Below are 20096 nucleotides of genomic sequence, written 5' to 3'. Positions count from 1 at the left end.
TAGGTCACTACTATGGGGGATAACATTACCTAGGGCACTACTATGGGGCATAACATTAACTAGGACACTACTATGGTAGAATAACATTACAGATGTGTCCGCATACATCTTACTTCCTTACATGTTTAGTGGCCCTTCTAGTCGCGCCGTGGTGCGAATCGGTAGTGCCGAGCATCTTTTCATGTGACTTTTAAACGTCAAATGCGTCTTATTCACAAAATGCGAATAGGACGCAAAAGCAGCTTATGCTGATTAAAATGATATGCAGCATGCCTATATTCTGTGTGTTGCTGCGGATGTATCTGCATTCCAAATGCTACCTTACAGTGTTCCAGCCGTTTCCAGGTCAATTAGGAGAAGCCAGCATTTATTCGTCACCCCCTTGGAGGGTGACATCTGGTGCAGTCCGCACCCCCCTAGTGGCGCCACTGCCCCTCTTTTGAGCAGCGCCTGTGCACCAGCCATCCACGTTCATAAGAGGCCCCTGCTGATTCTCTTTCTGTAAGTTACATTTGTCTCGCTCCCTTTTCCAAGTCACAGGCACTTTATTCTACGATCATGCGAGCATCTGAGTACTGAAGAGCTCCGTTCCAATGTAAAGAGGGTTATCATCTGTGAGAAGTCATGGTTAGGCTATTTGTCAGTACGTATTATGGTACTTAGTCTCTCTAATCTTTAGTTAGCTTTTTGGGGGGACCTAAACACCCTGTAGGTATTGTTAGGTATTTTGCAAGACTGATAACTTTGGTCTTTTAAGTGTATCCAATTATTCAGTCACCGTTGCATTAATGTGGTTATTGTGTGCGAGTTACCCATTATCATAGCTTTGTTCCCTTCCGTACAACACAGGATAGAAATAGTTTGATGATGTTTTAGTACTGTACATGGTGATGGGAGGATAGCATTACAGGGTCCAAATAGATGATTAATATTTCAGGCTTTGAGGCTAAACCACACACATAAAGCAGTGTTTGGTCATTTTGTTCTTAAAATATATTATTATACGTGTAATTTATCCCTTACAATGCACAGGCTTTTATAGAAAAATACTATATGTACCATTAATCTGTTACATTTAACATCTGGGACATGGGCAAAAACTGGAATATATATGATTTCCAAATATTTGGCTATAGGCAAGTAATAAATTAGCTGAAATATGTTTCATTACTGTGTTGAATTAAATTACTGCATATGAAGACCAACGTGTGCCTGACACATTAAATGACTTCACTTGACTTGCTAGTTCTTTTATAAAAAATATTCCAGTAATGTTCTCTGTTAAATATAAGGAATCTCTCTGAGCTGAATATATTTAAGATAGTAGCAGAAGTCAGTGGCGTAACTAGGGTATTTGGAGCCCAGGGCAAGATAAAAAATGGAGGGCCCCCCACCATGTGTGCGCATTGAAAAAGTGGGTGTGGCCACATGCCACAAGGGGTGTGGCCACTGGTAATGGGGCTGTGTCAACATGACTCATCACTCTGGGAGCTTTCCATTCCATATGCACCTTAATGCCCCCAGTAGTAGTGACCCTTATACAATGTCCATTATGCAATGCCCCCAGTAGTAGTGCCCTTCATGCAATGTCCACTGTAGTAGTGCCCCTTATGCAATATCCCCAGTATTAGTGTCCCTTATGCAATGCCACCTGTTGTAGTGCACGTTATGCAGTGCCTCCAGTAGTGCCCCTTATGCACTGCCCCAACAGTTCCTGTTATGCAGTACCCAATATATAGTGCCCCTATGCAGTGCCCAATGTATAGTGCTCAATATACAGTGCCCCTTATGAAGTGCCCAATATTGGTACCCCCAGTAGTAGTGCCTTTTACACATAAAACGTGCAGAAAACTTTTTTCTGAATGCCCGCTCCTGCACCTGCCGCTGTCTGCTGCTCCCATCCTGCTCGGCACTATGGGAGCTGGAAGGCGGACTGAGCTACAGCCCGGCTCCTGCCCTGGATGCAGCAACCAATGAGAGTCTGTCTGACTCTCATTGGCTGCTAAAACAAACATATCACAGCGGGGCGGGGTACTACGAGTGCACTACCCGCCGCTGGCGGTGGTGTGTATGTTTTACTGTGTAGTGTGGTACGCACTAAACCACTGACCTGGATGCCAAATGATTTTGTGAAGTCACAGAAGTAGATGGACACTGTGGACCTGATCCCGGGGTGCACGCTATTCCAGCCATGACTGCATCTTTGACTGCAGTGTAACTGCGTCTTTATGCTAAAGCTGCGGCTTGGTGTTTGTAGAGACAAGCCCACCAGCTGCAGCGCTAATTCACTGCTGTGCATATTAAGGCGTACCATCGCCGGGACATGGCCGGGGAGAGAAGAAACTTGCAGACACAAACAGAGTACAGTAAGTGTTCGTGTTCTGGTTGGGTGCAAGTGCACCTGACATACACCTAGCACATATGCTAATGGTGCAGAGTTGGATGCATCTTGGCATGTGTACCTCTCAGAATATGGGCATAAATACGCTATTTTTTTACATGCATCTTTTTTAGAGCTTACTTTTTGTATGCATAGAGGCGCCCATTTCAGCATGTGTCCTTAACTATATAAATATATCTAGCATATAATTAGAGAGCCCTGGGCTTCCTGCAGTGTTTTAGGAAATAAAATGGAGTGTAAGGAGGGGGTTAGATACAGCTGCAGCAGGGACAACTCTGCTAATGAGCATGTTTGTATAAGCTGGGTCTCAGCCATTTACATCTCATGCACGCTAACTGCAGCAAGTGTAGGTACGAATGTTAGCCTTCAGCATCCCAACTGGGATTACTAGTGTTCCATGATCAGTTATGTTTGACAGATATAGACCAATTGTGTTTAGCTACAGAGCATGAGTAATTGGTCGTCTATCTACATTGGCAGAAATCCCATTATGGTGTTGCATTGATGCTTTCTTCAATATCCATTCAATGTTTTCAGAAAGCGCAATACATTACAATCCTTTCGTCTTTTGTGGTCCGACCCTTGAATGGTTCATGTAGCAATTTTTGTATTTTCAGAGAGGGCAACTGAGGACATAGTATGGACTTAGACTGATGCCGTCATTCATAAGCCTTTTAAGCATTAACCTTCAAGATACTGGCAGTACATTCATCTATTCAGTACAACTAGAAAAAAACCTGTATATATTAAAACACTATTCTTTTTTTAAATCTGTATATTGAGGTTTTGTCAATTTTTACAGCGAACATTTAAACATAGAAGAAAAGTTGGTCCCAGCACTAGATCACCAATTGTATATGGAATAGTTTCAACCCCAAACACTAGTGGGTTTGGAAAGGTGCTCCCAGAAGTACTTTTTGCTTTTTTTCCTTTTTTGAAGAACATGTAAACATACAGAATATAATAGAAAAAATATATTAAGACACAGGGCATTGGTATACATTTTTGAGATACAAAGCAACCATTACCCAAGGAAGTATTGAGAGTAATATAAACACAATTCTTAAGATATATTCAAAATTAAGTACGTTGTAAGAATTTTTTTTTTATACTTCATGATTCTTTTATATTCTTTTTAATAAAATAATGGAATATATAACTACATTTTTTTAATAAAATAATGGAATATATAAATTGTGGTTTAGCATTCTTTTTTTTTATGACATTTCAGCTCTGTCCCTGCATACAGTAGTTTGTCAGAACTGGGCAAATCCAATAGACCCTGTAGATTAAATATTATTTATGTATGACTATTTTGATTTAATATCATAGATTAGGCACTTACTGTAAATATTTTTTTAATTTATTTTTTTTTATATAAAAGCAAGGCTGACCCCAGCAGAATGGAAGTGTGGTGGATGTTCTTTATCCTGTAACTATTTTTGTGGTTGTACAGTACATTTAAATTTGGCATGGTTATTGCAATTACATGATCTAGTATGTTCCCTTCTCTTTGAATTCCCTTACTAAGTAAAACAACCAGTGTTGGTTTTTGTGTTTTTCTGAATCCTTAACGGCCTAACAGCTTAATCTGCTCACTGAGCCATAAATGAGTAATGAAGGTCTAGTTAATTAGAAGGCCAGCTTATGTCTGGAGAAACCCAATGTTGGCTAAGTAGCAAAACCTGTAAATGTAAGTTTCTTAATATGGATTGTTTCCACGACCCAGCTGTTATTTTCTCTTAAAGCAATGTCTAGCTAAACAATGTATGATTTCACTCACAATATTATCTACTTAATCACCTGAAAGTTGTGCAGCCTTCAACTATAAAATAGTAGAGGTACGGTAGGGAACAGATTTATATTGTAATGAATTTTAACATGTTCCTTCATTTACTCAAGAAATACATATTGTATGTGTATATGTGTGTGTGTATATATATATATATATATATATATATATAATTATGATATAAAGTGGATTTGTCCGGCACTCAGGACAAAATAATACCAAAAAAAACGGGTGCCTTCCTAGCATAAATACATAAAAAAGTCCTTATGACGTAAGTATAAGCTCAAGCACTGTAAGAAGGAGGCGGCACTCCGATAGATGAAAAAATAACTTGTATTTATGAACAAACATCAGCATGGTAAGTACATGTGTCGACATTTCAAGGCCCTTCGGCCTTTTCATCAGGACATGAAAAAAAGCAGCACGTCACACCTAACGTGCACAGCCGTCACAGTGGGAGCTTGGGTGCAAGCCGTGCACATTAGGTGTTACATGCATGTGCCGCAGCCGCAATTAGGTCATTATTCAATTGCGCGTGTTGACCTAATTAAGATCAGTGATCAATTATAAATATATAGATATATACAATCCAGTTAGCTGCACTCCCTGCTCAAGGCACCTCAAGGGTGGTGCTCCATTAAAGACATGCTGGTCCAAAATAGCTAAGGATTGCCAAAGGTCAATACTGACCGAAAAACATCGACTTGTATCTGCCTGTGAGTAGTTTCAATAAAAAAAAAAAACCTTTTTGTACTCACGGTGAGGGCCCATTTTTTTGGTGGGTGTATGTATGTATGTATGTATGTATGTGTGTATATATATATATATATATATATATATATATATATATAAATATATATATAAATATATATATATATAAAAATAAATATCTAAAATGTTTTATATCCATCTCATTCCAACGTGTAAAGAACATATTTTTTCATGTATGTCACGGAACATTTTTTTTTTTTTGTAACAGTTCACTGAGTCCAAGTCCAACGTCACCCCTCACATGCCCAATGTTCTCAGCTCCATCAAGCCCAATGCCGACATCATCAACATCTAATGATTCATCTCCGACAAGGTCAGTTGGTGCAGTACTTCTATTATGATGAACCCATGAAATGTTGGTGCTGTATAAATACATGTTGAAAAGTAATTAAAGGAGTGTAGGGCCTGCTTAGTCTAAATATATGTTGATAGATATGTTCATGCAATAATTAATTGGGCAGCTTCTGTGGGTAAAACATATTGTTTGTAATTCAGAACAGTGTTCGATGCAGAAGTATGTATCGTTAGTTATTTAAAAAAATTTTATTTAGTCTACTTAACTAAATATTTAGAAATAATGTACATAAATGTGTCCTCACTTTTAGACACAAGACACAACAAGAAGACATTCAGTGTATGACTTTAACTGCAAAGGAATTGGTTTTACACGCATACAAACGGGATGTAGTCTGGAAGCCGATGGTCTAAATGCCGACCGCCGGCTTCCAGACTTTGTAATCCCGCATGGTACTAATGACAGGCGTCGAAAACTCGACGCCTGTCATTAATCATACGCCGGAAGACCGACGCCCGGCATACCGAACGAAGGTAAGCTGGGTGCGGACAGCGCGGGGGGGAGGGTTAGATTTAGGGCTCCCGGGGGGACTTAGGGTTAGGCACCCCCCCCCCTGGGAGGGTTAGGTTTAGGCTGCAGGGAAGGGGGGATTAGGGTTAGGCACCCCTAAGGGAGGGTTAGGTTTGGAGTGGGAATTAGATTAGCGATACTTACCTTAAGGATGATCGGGATCTTCACCCTTGCTGGGCTGCCGCTGTCGGGATTTGAACCGCCACCCATACAAACTTGTAGATGAAGCACAACGGAATTCAGTGAACAATTGTCGCAGCCACTCGCATCAGAGCCCTTCTTACACAGTTACAGACTCAGTAATACACAGATGTACAAATGTCACATATCAAATTGATCAGTGTAAGACAGCAATGTCATTTTGTTTTTTCCGGTTTTATTTTTGCAAGCAAAACGCATGATTCGCACAGGGCCTTGTGTGCCAAGAGTGGCTAATTGGCATGACTGAAGCAACTGTTAGAAAGGACACATCTGTACACATAACATCAAATCAAGTAGACATCCATCAGTACTTCAGTGTTGCGCAGAGCCTAATCAAACAGAAACAGTGTTAACTTCGGAATAGTTGGCATGGGAAGGATAAAGAATGGGATGGTATAATGCAACTAAGATTGTGTGAGAATCTAATAACCACACTGCCAGGCTGCACCCTGCTTGTCCTACAGTTTGGCCAGCCAATGACAAACATTAACCCGATTGCCGGAACAGGATTGATTTTGGATAATGGCTACTCCATCAGAGATTTGTACATAGTATTTTCCTTAAAGTCTGACCTTGTCTAGCTATGTCATCATTGAATAGGCTGTAGCGATCTAGACCTGTCATTGAATAATCACCCATAATCATATTGAAGTTGTGCGTTCCTTTGAAGTGACGGCTCCCGTTAACTGGGCAGAACAATATCTAACCTTGTACAAAAAAGGCGCAATATCTGAACAGTGCCATCAAATGTGAAGTGGTAGGTAAGTGAGGATATCTGTGCCACCTGGAGAGCACTTTAATTTGAATCTCTACTTTGGAACTGGAACGAATACACCAGATTATTTTGGACCAATGTTCTTCTCATACAATCCCTCCAGTTTTACTTAGGGTATAATCCAGTTGTCTGCGATGATCTCCCTTCACAAAACAATTGGATTGACCCATTAGTTTGCCAATGTGTCATAGAGGCTTTAATCAATTTATAAATAGAGAAGACAATGTGCTCAGGGTTCCTGTGGTGCTAAAGACAGTTCCTCAAAGATAGCAGGTTTACTGCCCACAATGTCTACTGTAGCACAGACTGTGTAATGGTTGGCATGGCATTACTAAGGTAATGGGTTAGATTCCCACTATGACCCTAACTGTGTGGAGTTTGTATATTCTACCTGTGCTTGCGTGGGTTTCCTCCAGGTACTCCAGAAATGTACTGGTAAGTTAATTGGCTCCTAACAAAATGAACCCTAGTGTGTGTGTGTGTAGGCGTGTACATGTGATAGGGGTATATAGATTGTAAGCTCCACTGGGGCAAGGACTGATGTGAATGGCAAATATTCTCTGTAACATGCCACGGAATATATGTATGTATGCGCTATATGTGTATGTGTGCACTATATAAAGAACTGGTGATAAATAATACATAAATATTCTACATTTGGAGATAATGCTCAACTTTCAGGCGGTGTTCAAATGCGTGGTGGAGTAATCTCTTCACCAGCTGACTGCTCCAGAGGAAACCTCCATCGGGCCATGCTTTAAAAACCCATGCTCGAGTAATCAATGTTTTGCTATGTTGGGTAATGTTGTTTTATTTTGTTCTTGCTTTGTACAATTGACCTCATCCTCCACCTGCAAACAGCACATTAATGCACCAAGAAATAAGTATAGCAGGAAGGGGGCAGAGAGGGGATGGACCGGGCACAGCTAGGGCACGCGCTGAGGTGACTTGGCATATTTACCCATTTACTAGCATGTGTGTGTGTGAATATATATATAATAGTGGGAGTTTGTATGTGTATATACATATTTATATATACAGATTGTCTGAATATTACTAGTAGATCATGCATATGACTTAATTTGCATTTTAGGCTTTGTTACAAGTTGAAGACGAATATTTGAATCGGGCGGATTTTTGCTGGGGCTGACTTATTGTTCTTTGATTTACTTCCTAAATATGTATTTAGGGGATTGTGCAGCAAATCTCTGCCATGTATCCTGTATTTCCCTCCATTTTCCCATATGTCCCATAATCTTCCCATTCTTCAGCACATTTACAAGCAGCAGAGGGACAGAATGAGGGCTGAGGAATGTGGTTGTGGCCCTGTGCCAATGCTTGCAGACCAAAACAAATGAGTATTAGAGCTAGTTCATGTCCTTGAAAGCTCAGCAGGCTCTGAAGGGTATTATGTTGGCCAGAATATCACAGCTCTGACATCACCCACAAGACTCTGAGGTAACCTGAGCACAGTAACAGTAACATAATACAGGACATGTCAAACATTGCTTGGTACAGGGCACAGGCCTAAACCTGCATTGTTGTGCTTTTAAAAGGCCAGCGCTCTCTACATTTTAGATTCTTTATCCCTAGAGTTGGGGAGCTCTATTCTAATCAGCTACTAATGACAGCTTTATCTTGGTGTAATATGCATAGTTGGCAACAATTCTGTGGTGTAACCAGGGGATGTCCCAGCTGGAAATCCATGCCCAATTACTACCTATGCAGGTCCCAGTGACCTGGGCATATCCACTTTTTTTTTTTACCGCCCCAGCACCGATGGTGGGTACCTGTGCCGGGTGCCTTAAGAGTTGGGTGGGCGTGGTTGCACTCTACAGCACTAGAGGACATACTGTACAGTAGAGAATACTGGAAGGCAAAATACAGAACATAGAGGCTTTTTTTTTGGGAGGGGGGGGGAGGTATAGAATATAATACAGATCAAACAGGTGAGGGGGGAGTACAATACAGAAAATACAGATGGGAAGGGCACAATACAGATGCCCCCCGCATCAGGGGTGGATTGTGAACTATAAATGGCCCTTGAAAATATTGTGGAAGTGGCCTCAATTGGGCGGCAACAAATCAACTGTAGGCGGAGCCAACACCAAAGTGTTCCTATCCACATACCTTAAAAAGAGAGTGGCAGAGCACATACTACTCAGACCTCCTCACGTGTCTCCAGATGTAACTCAAACCACCCCACCTGCTTCCAAATAACACACTTACCCCTCTGACCACCCCACATGCCACTCTGACCACCCTACACATGCTATAACACCAGTCTGACCTCAAATGCAGGGGCAGTACTGCACCTCTTAATGCTTTTGGATGTTGACAGTCAAAATGTTGACAATGCAATTTTATCCCAACACTAATCCTAACCACCTAAAATGTACCCTAACACCCACCCTAATTGCACTGTAACCATAAATGAAACCTTAACCCTAACTGCAGCCCAATCTTAACCTCAGCCTAACCCTACCCTAACTACAGCCTAACCCAATCCTCACTACAGTCTAACCCTTACCGTAGCATAATCCTAACCCTATCCTAACTATAGCCTAACTGCAGCCAAACCCTAACTGCAACCTAATCCTAGCCCTACCCTTACTACTTCCTAACCCTAACCGCAGCTAATCCTAAAACTACCCTAACCACAGCCTAATCCTAACCCTACCCTCCCTACAGCCTCACCTAAACTGCAGCCTAACCGCAGCTAATCCTAACCCTATGCTAGCTACAGCCTTACCCTAACCGCAGCCTAATCCTAACTGAACTACAGTCTCACCCTAACCTTATTCTAACCCTACCCTAATGGCAGCCTAACCCTAACCTCAGCCTAATCCTAACCATAAATACATGTGTTGACATACTGGCTGTCAACATTCACAATGACGACAATATGTCAATGTTGACATTATGAACATGTTGACATCCTGAATGTTGACATTCAAAATGTCAACGTCATGACTACATAACCTCCAGTACTCTTCATTTCTAATATAAAGGGCCTCATTTACCAATGAGTGACATTCTTGTTATCACTCACTTTGGGCCATATTTATCAATGAATTATATTCTTGTTATTACTCATTACTAATCTTAAATGGTGCTCCATCCGATCAGCTCTTGTCATTTTTCAAAAACATGATCTTGGAGCTGTTTGGTTTGAGGACAATTTAAGATTAGTAACGTGATAACAAGAATATCACTCGTTGATAAATATGGCCCATAGTTACTACATACATATAATTAATAAATTATAAGTGTAGCATGTACAGTAATACCTCTTTTGCACCAAAGGGGGGAGAGAGCACAGCTACGGGCCTCTGACAGGCACCAGCGGGCTGACCGTGCCTTTCAGAAAGAATTAGTGACACACTATTGGGGGCGGAGCCACATGATGGCATTCAGGACCACATTCTGAAACTTCCCGGTGATTTTAAAGGCCAATCCGTCCTGGGGGGCATACAATTTTGTGCATACAGATGAGAGGAGCCACAAAACAGTACAGATGATGGGGGGGGGGGGGGGGGGGGCACATGGGAAATACCTGGGCTTTGGGAGCCTTTTTTCCATGTTAGATCCCCTAATGTCAAAAGTTTTTTATGCCATTGCACCATTTAAAGTAACATCCAGGGACATTTTGCTGCCTCTGAGCACATCATGTATAGCTCAGTTTAGCTTAGATGATCAGAAATTCCCATCATATTATGTCATACTAGTCTACTCTCCCAGAAGGTGCGGAAGTCTCCCGAGCTTTCAGGTAGTCCCCTGCACCGCCGGAAGATTTGCCGAATGACCCTCATCCCGCCACTTCCTAGTGAAGTGGGCAGGATGGGGAGATAATACTAGGAATTGCTGTTCCATAGGGAGGGGGCAGGGCTAACATGTTGTGAGAGACTGGCCCTGCCCTGCACCCCAAAGTGGTTAGCTGAGACCAAAAGTAGGCAAGTATTTATTATGTTTATTAGATTTGGGTATAATATATGTTTGCAAGAACAAAAGTTTCCAAGGATGAATCTATAAAATCTGGGAGTTTCCTAGATAGTAAAAACAGTTGGTGGTAACTTGTTTCTCTTTAACAGTTCCCTGGAAGGGGGTATATTTGCATCATCGGTGATTTGAAGTCCCTCCCTTTCCAGCCCTAGTCATTGTGTACCAGTTTTTTTATTAACTGTTCTGGTGACCACGTACAGGTCGTCAGTCTCCAAATGAAATTTCACAACTGTACATGTGGGTGCAAGTCTTATCGAGAAGCAGTTTAACTAAGTAATCTGGCGCGTAGCTACCATGGGTGCTGTTACTATGGGGCCCACAGCACCTACAGGGACCACTGCACCCACTTTTAGTGGAGTGAGTACTGGATGAGGAGAGGGACGGGGCTGATGAGTCTGACTGCACTGATGATCCCTCCTGCGCGAGATCTGGACCAAAGATCTACAATAAAAATGTAGACAATGTCTAGACACCAGATGTTAGACAGTCAATAGGTCAGCAGGGACAAAATGTCAACACTCTAAAGGTCGACAGGGTCAAAATGTTGACATGAAAATGGTCGACACTTGATTTATTTTTATTTTTTTCAGGGCTAGAACCTTACCGGAGTGTTAGGGTTAGGCACTTACCCCGACATTAGGGTTAAGCACCAGGAGGGATGGGATAGGGTTAGGCACTTACCAGAGGGTTATGGTTAGGCACTAGAAAGGGCGTTTATGGTCAGGCACTTACCCCGATGGTTAGGGTTAGGTACCAGGAGGGAGGGTTAGGCACCATGGGGAGGGTTAGGGTGAAGATTAGGGTTAGGAGAGAAAAAAAAAATGTGTCGACCTTTTAGAAGTGTTAGGGTTAGGCACTTACCCCAACGTTAGGGTTAGGCACCAGGAGGGAGAGTTAGGGTTAGCAGGGCCGAAACTAGGATTGTTGTCACCCGGGGCAAGACAGTAATTTGGCGACTCCCAATCATAAGATGGCATTTTCTGACATCAATTAAATATCTATCCCTTAAAAATATTAGTTATGGTTTCTTAAATAAAACCATCAAGTGTCCAAATAATTGTATTAAAATTACAATTATCAACAGAACAAACATATTACACATAATGCCACATATTGTAATGCCATTTACACATAATGCCATTTGCACATGCCACCCCCCTGCAGCAGTGCCCCTATAGTAATGCCCCCTTCAGCAGTGCCCCTATAGTAATGCCCCTGTAGTAGTGCCCATATAGTAATACCCCCTTAGGTAATGCTCCCTGTAGTGCTGCTTACACAGGAAAAAAAACAATACTTCCCTTAAACCCCGCTCCTGCGTCTGCCACCGTATGCTCCTCGGAACCATGGGAGAGACGTCATGACGTCTCGCCCATAGAGCCCTTAGGGGGAGCCGAAAGCTGGAGTTCAGGAGAGAACTCCAGTGCCCAGCAACGCTGCGCTGCAGGGAAGGAGCCAGGCACCTGCTGGTTATAAAATCCCAGTGGGCGTCTGGCAAATGGCGTCTACCTGCGGCACCAGGTTGAGGTGGCCTGGGGGACACTGGCGGCAGGTGGCGCTGTTGGATGCATGCGCACCTCCAGCCCCACCCCCCCCAAGTTGCGGCCCTGGGGTTAGGCACCAGGAGGGAAGGTTAGGGTCAAGCAACTACCCCGGCGGCTAGGGTTAGGCACCGAGGGGAGGGTTAGGGTGAAGATTAGGGTTAGGAAAAAAGTGTGTCGACCATTTTTGTGTCCAATTTTTGACCCAGTCGACCCCGACCATGTGTACCAGTCGACCTTCTTACATGTCGACCTTTTTCCCTGTTGACCTATTGACTGTCTAACATCTGGTGTCTATCTTTTTACTGTAGATCTTTCAATCCACATCCTTCCTGCGCACTGCTTCTTAGTCATAGGCACACTTCAGCCTGTGACTAGGAAACAGTTTGCTGCAGGGGATCATCAGCACTGCGGGCCCCTTTCAGACTTATCAGCCCTGTCCTCCTCTCATTCAGTGCTTCTCACCAGCATCAGTGAGGGGAGGGGCCCCATAGGAAAAATTCAGCAGATTTTTTAAACTTTCATCCTTGTTGAAACCCCCATCCTCATGTCATCATTGGCTAGGTTAGTATGCTGGTAGCAAATCTGTTTTACAACTGATTTATTGTCCTTATGTACAAGAACAATTCCAGTTCTAGCTTCTAAAAATGAACTATAACTTCTCTTTAGAACACTAAACATACATGATCCCTTTATGGGCCTTATGACACATATTATGTTATAGTATAGGACAGTTTGTTTAGTAGCAAAAATAGTTTTCAGTCATTGGAAGTTACAGTATAGTCACTATGATTGGATGATTGCTATGAATGATGGAAGAGATTTTATTATGGCTGTGTGGCTTTTCCAAGCTACATGGAGGCATAGAGGACATGCAGCCTGTGACATGGAACAGCTTCCTGGGTGGGACTTGTCTGGCATAGTGTGTAGGGGGAACTCTGTTCAGCTCAGTTAAACATTAGGGGTCATTAGGGACTCTTCAACCCCAATTCCACTTTCTTTTGTGAGATCTTCACAGATTATAAAAGTCACAGACTAAATTATGGCCTGACAAATGGATGTGTAGCTTCTGCCATCCTCCTCATAGATGCCAGCCTGTCCATAAAGGCGAGTGGTGATATCACCTCCCTGCTTCATAGACAGGATGCGGGAAGCCTTGTCTGTTTCCTTCATCAATATACACAATGATTTACTGGAAATTATTATAATAATAATTATAAGTCCATTTGGATAGTGGGTTGGTTATGACAACATTATCATACCATTTCTATACTTATCCAGTTTATACAATAAACATGACAGAATGCATTTCTTATTTGTGTCTAGCGTTACATCATTTATCTAGTAAACCTAGGAAAACACCATGTACCTAGAGTATTTACAGTACACTAGATTTTAATAGTGATGCAAAAAAATATTTCTGGATGAAGCACATTTTTACTGGCTCTGTTTGATAAATCAGGATCAGGACTTGTGTTTTCTCAGCAGTGCTGTCACGCTACAACTGTGCTATAACTGCCGTCCTCACAGCCTTCCCAGTATGTCTTCCTCACAGCTCTGCAATTTGCACTGGAACAGTGTTGAGCATAATGTTTATAGCAATGTATACTGTAGGTGACCTGCAAGGAGAGGTTACATTTGCTGTGATAGCAACTACTATACCAAACTACTAATATAAAATGGAGTACCCAGCATATGTCTAGAGCCTCTTCGTCCATTTTCTGCCTATTCTCTTATTCTGGTGTCAATATTAAGTTGAATGGTTATTCAGCCTTCCCTCTGGTCTCCCAAGTATGGTTAGATAATTGTTTTATGTTCTAATTTGGACTCTTAATTAAAAAGGTATATTACTGCTCTCAATTTCTACATAACCACTTCTTTTGGAAATTCACAGCATCTTAAACTGAGGTCTGGTAGTTTCCAAAAAGCAGAATGAGAAACATCCGCATTTACTGCAGTTACATAACTTGTTTAGGTAACAAGCCCTAATTGAGGTCAGTGATTAATACAGGGTTACAGTGCCAGCTTGTGACTCAACACTGCGCTTATAAGAGCTCCGAGCTTTTCATCTCCCTATACACTTATAGCGGCACGTTTTTCAACTCCATTTTTCTAGAATTGTTCCCCATTCTCCATCTTAGCCACTTCCCTATTTTCATACTTTCTACTTCTATAATGTAGTTTGTACTGTCAATAGCAATTTTAGGGTTTTGTTTCTGTTATCAGAATGATGCAGAATAAACTATAAAGTCCTAAGACGATCACAATTTATTAAGACCCTTAAGGGTAAATTTACTAAGATTTGTTTCCTGCCCATCACTGTCTGTTTTTAAACACTGGTAGGAACGATCAGAATCGAGAGATTTTTTTAAAAATACATTTGGGAATTTACCAAGCTCCTGTGTTTGTCAGGATCGTGTTTCCCGATGATGTATGTTATTGTTCCTACCTGTGCTTAATCCCTGTGTTTCCCTCCCGAACAAGCAGCCTGCACATATCAGTGAGATACATGCAGGCTGCTTGTTTGTGTTAAAGTTATTAAAGGGTTAATAATTTTAAAAAAAAATTACGTAGGGTTTCCAAAGCATAACCAGCCCGGGCTCCTAAGCCAGTCCTGGTTCTAAAAATATGGGGGAAAAAACGTGCAAGAACCAGTACTGGGCTCCCAGAGTCAATCCTGGTTTTAGAAATAGGGGAAAAAATTGGCGTGGGGTTCCCCCCTATTTTAAAAACCAGCATCGGACTCGAACCTAGCTGGGGTGTAATGCCACAGCCAGGGGACACTTTCACCTGGTCACTCCAGCCAAAGCATCAATGCCCCAAGCTAGTCAGCCCAAGCCGGGATATCAGGGGAGGTGGGGACCCCCTAATAAAGTGCCCCCCTCTTCCGAGCACCCCAGGCTCAAAAATATATAAGTACTATTGTTTTTTACAGTGGAACTACAGTTGCCAGCATGCCTGCCCTTTGGCACTTGTGGGACTACAAGTGCCAGCAGGCGGCCGGTACCCGTACTCGCCCACCGTAGAAAGTATAATTTTATTCCATACATAACGTACTCACAAATATTAACCTTCTGACAGATATTCCATCCACTTCTCCAGTAGAAATCCCACTGTTTACCTGTGGAAAAAAAAAACAATACTTGCCTACCTCCTGGCATCACATTTGTCCCCTTCTCCAGTAGGCTCCACGGGACTAGGCAAAACAAAAAAGACACATCTCTACCCAAGTGAATGATAAAGACCGGTAGGTTTCACTCATTCGCTGGGCCCGCAAGAGGCCGCTACAATTAACAGACTAAAGCTGGGGTGCTCAGAAGATGGGGACCCCTTTATTTGCGGGGTCCCCACCTCTCCTGAGATCCCTGGCTTTGTCTTATTAGCTTGGGATGCTAATGCTTTGGCCGGGGTGACCCAGTGAAAGGGTTCCCTGGCTGTGGCATTATTCCCAGCTAGGTTTGAGTCCGGTGCTGGTTTTAAAAATAGGGGGAACCCCACGCCATTTTTTTCCCCCATTTTTGAAAGCAGGACTGCTGCTTAGGAGAATGTCTATTTGAAAGTTCTATTTTTGAACTGTGTTTGCTATTATTACATCCGTGATTATAATCTCAATTCTTGGTAAATTCCTGTGTTCTATTCCTGTCTGTGAGAGTACTGCCATGTTCAGACAATGGTGTTTTTGATTTATTTATAGTTGTATTTACAGATGCATTTTTAATTCAGAATAGACCATGCTCACCTATAAAAAAAAATACAGAAAATGCCCCGTTTTTTTCATAGTAAATTCCCGTGTTTGTAAAAATGACAAAATACTCCCGTACATGCTAATACGGGCAAAAAACGGAGCTTAGTAATTTACCCCCTAGATGGAAAAAAAAAACAGTGGGTGTATTAATATAGTGTGAATTGGTATACAGTACTCACTGCTTTATCTCCAGTGATAGAGTTTAAGCTGGTTTTATATTTTCCAAATAAAGCCTTATTATTTTTTTAAGTCCTTTTATTTTTGTCATGGTGCATTTAACCATTAATAATTACCTTAGGTGCTTTTCATGCTTATTTCAACAACTTTTTCAGTTTGGTTTCTAGGTGTGCACCAGGGACGTGCAGTCAGAGAAATGTTATAGTACTGAGGTTTGATATAAAAATGATTTGAATAATACAAAGAATATATTTATCACTTATAATCATTTTTGTTTATTGTAATCCTTTTTATAGTTTCCACTCACCAGCTTTGTGGAGCTTCCTAGGACTGCAGGAAGACGAGAGATGAGGCAGCAACAGCTCAGCCTCACTGCTGTATAGTCAGACACTGCTTGCAGAGCTAGGGGCGGGGCCACACCACGGGCAGTAAGCGCTAATAGAGGCATGCCTCTAAGTATGAGGGGCGTGACTTGAGGACTGATGGACACCTTGGATGTGTCATGTGACCAGGAAGAGTACTTGCCTACCCTCCTGATTCGGACGGGAGCCACCCGAGAATCGGGTGGTGCTTCCGGCCCCCCAGAAAGGCAGGCAAGCCTCACTGGTATAATACAAACCCCGGGAGCGGGGAGGCTGATGATGCAGTTCACCCCGGATCTTGTAATTTTGGCCCTGCCCCCTGCTTCACAATGCTGGTAATATGCATTGTGAAGCATTGTGTAGCGGGGGTGGGGCCAAAATCATGTGAACGTGTAGCCATGCTCCCCCCACAAAACTGGCCAGGCCATGCCCCCTATGCTGATCACGCCCCCCTGCAACGCCGATCTGGCTGCCAGAATATCGGCAACCCTGCCAGGAAGTGCACTGAAGTGTTTAGAGATCACTGTCTGCAGCAGCAGCAGCAAGCTGTCAGCAAATACAGTGATGCAGGTAAGAAAATCAATGGACACTGAAGCTTAGTGTAGTGAGGGGACAGTTACATTGCGTAGGGGATGAGACAGGCTCCCAGCACTCAGACCCATTTCCATGTGTGCCTCCCCAGCCATTGACCTTACCACACATCTCTGGTGTGCACCACATGTAGAAACCCAATGGAAATTAATTGGCCATTGAAATTTGTGTAAGATCTCCAGTGATAAATAATGAAAAGAAAATTGTGAAGCATTCACCACCGACTAAAATTTAGGAACCAACCCCAGCGTTTGGAAGCCTTTGCTGCTTCCCATTAAAACAGGAGGACCATGAGAATAAGGTCAGTCTGCCCTTGTGCAAAGCAGTCGTAGATTTATCAGTGCAAAAGTGAGAGAGTTGTAGCTTTTTTTTGTTCCTGTTTGAAGTCTGAATACTCTTTTAATTAGACGGCTGTTTAGCCCTGCTGTGTGTTTGGGCCAACTACAAATGTGTGCAGCCACAGATAAAATGCTTTGTTTAGGAATACCTGTTTAGATAATTGCTATTCCTAATCAAAAATATCCTCAGAGATGTATATTCTAAAGAACTGCGCCAGACATCTTCACAGGCTTTTAGTGGAATTAACGTTCTATAAATCTATGTGGGACAGACTTATAACTTAACATCAACAGAAAAACATAACTCCCAATATGTCCTAATATACTGTACCCATATCTTTACAGCTTGTAACAGAGAGGGTCATTATGATAGAAGATATCAATTATAGCAAATGTTTTTACAAAGTACAGGAGGAAAGCATTCTACAGCGGAAGGGAGGAATTAAAACAGCAGCACATGCACTTAAATGAGGAGAAGAATTACTAAGACACAGTTTGGAAACTACCCAATGTCTCATACATTTTTCAGAGCCAAAAATTATAATGTTCTTTGCATAATTTGAGTGGCAAATGGGGTGGTGAGGGGGCATGCGGGATCTGAAGGCATGTAAGGTACATTTTATCTATAGCGGGCATCTGAGTGACATTGCAGGCATTTCATGGCAAGAAAGTGGTTTGGCTGGTACTTGGTGGAATTGTGCAGCAAGTAAGGGCATACGGAGGCGTTTTGGGATGAGAGATTTGGAATACTGAGATTGTTTTGTGGCTGTTTTTAATTCTTGAAATGAAGGTAATAATGAGGCCCATGTGAAACATTGAGGGCCACATGTACATTAGGACATTGCTAACAGAGCAAAACATTGGGATTGTTGTGTATTGATGCTTGTTCCTACTTATAATACAGTATTAGCTGCAGTGTGGGTGGTTGGATCTAGTTTGGCGATTGCTGTGCATCAGAGGCTATTAGGTGTTACCTTTAAGGAAAACCGCATAGCCAGACCGTAAACTACCAACCCTAGAGAAACACCATAGAAAAGACATTGCAAGCCATGAAAAATAATTAAAAAGTGGCAATTTACCATAAAGTAAAATAAACGGCAGGGGAATGAATAGTATATGATGAAAATACCCCTTAATTGAACATATTAATTTGAGCAGAGCCAGGTTTAGCTTCTTTTTCATGAATGTAACATACTAGGTACACATCTGAATGATTTTACTAATTCAACCAACTTTACGATTTTTCTGAGCGATGAAACATTCTTGAGAATATCCGGTTTGAATACATGCTGGTGCTCATTCTGGTATGAATGATTATCCGTCCTTAGATCATCACAAAGATGACGATTTTAAATTAACGATCAACCAGAAATGTTGGACAGATCAGTAATTCGTACATACTACAGTACATCAAGCATGTCAAACACAAAATCCTAATTTGGCCAAATAATCATGGTCTAAGATTGTGTGGGCTGCACGAAAAATGCCTGGTACTCACTGAGACGAACGGCTTTCCAGACTATTTCCCTTGAGCCCAGAACTAGCGAAATTGAGTTTACACACACTGCAATCTTGCAAACGATCAAATGATATATAGTTTTGTTTGCTTGTATACAAATCATCGTTGCTCCTGTACTCACTAAAACAATTATCTTTAACTTCACTGACTTGTAGTGGCAAGAGGTGATGTCTTCAGAGGCCAAATCGGAGCAACATATCTTCAGGACGTTCATTTGGCTGTACACACTAGGCGATGTGCACCATATCGCTAGCAATGTCGTCAGGTTTGATGTGCAGCACCATCAAACCTGACGACGTTGCATGCAACCGCGGGAGTGCGCATATTGAGAATAAATAGAGAGTGATGTAGGCAATTTTTTCGCTAAGAAACAGCAAATCGCCCCAACATCGCTCCAGTGTGTAACCAGCCAAAGAAAAAGTCTTATATGCAATCCCATCCCCTCTGCCAGTGTCACCTCAGGTAGAGGGAGCATGTGGCTGCAGGGACACATGTTTCACATTAGAGAGAAACCACCATATAGGTAAGGCCCACCTATATGGTAGTTTCTTCTTTGGGGTCCATAGAGTCCACAGAAATTACCTTGGGGTATGTGGTTGGAGTGATCCAGGCACTGCTGCAGCAGTCCCAAACAAGTTTTTTGTTTTTTTTATTATAAGTAAGCAGCACTAGGCATCCAGATGGATGCCCGTGCTGCTGCTCCATCTTCCCCCACCTGCGCCGCAACACCAGTGAGGGAACTGGTGATTTCGGCGGGTGTCAGAAGCTGAGCCCAGGACTGCAGCTGGGATCATCGCAGGTAAGGTGGTTCCCCACAGCCGCTGCGGCAGGGAACCACGTGGCAGTGCGTGCCTTTGACGGTGGAGGCCCGCCGGAGAGCGCTGTAGTGAGGAGCCAGGTAATCTGCCTCCACACTAGGCCACCGGAACATGAGGGATCCTGACAGCTGGGGGTAAAATAAATGGCGGCACCCATGTCAGAGTGCCTGGTGGATCTATATAGCAGAGTGGAGGTATGCT

General features: G+C 42.4%; 1 protein-coding gene across 5 annotated transcripts in view; it reads left to right on the top strand.

Moving 5' to 3' along the window:
• ARHGAP26 (Rho GTPase activating protein 26) overlaps window positions 1-20096 on the top strand; it is a 629130-nt gene that overhangs the window by 488158 nt on the left and 120876 nt on the right. For all 5 annotated transcript variants that reach the window (XM_088444111.1, XM_088444115.1, XM_088444112.1 and 2 more), the window contains one exon: window positions 5173-5277. In XM_088444111.1, coding sequence (XP_088300237.1) covers window positions 5173-5277 — 105 coding nt within the window. The remainder of the gene's footprint in view (window positions 1-5172; window positions 5278-20096) is intronic.

Source organism: Taudactylus pleione, unplaced genomic scaffold (genome assembly GCF_031769625.1).
Source record: "Taudactylus pleione unplaced genomic scaffold, aTauple2 ptg000349l, whole genome shotgun sequence".
NCBI classification, from domain to species: domain Eukaryota; kingdom Metazoa; phylum Chordata; class Amphibia; order Anura; family Myobatrachidae; genus Taudactylus; species Taudactylus pleione.
The sequence above is the reverse complement of the archived record's forward strand: the minus strand, read 5'-3'. Positions and strand labels throughout refer to the sequence as shown.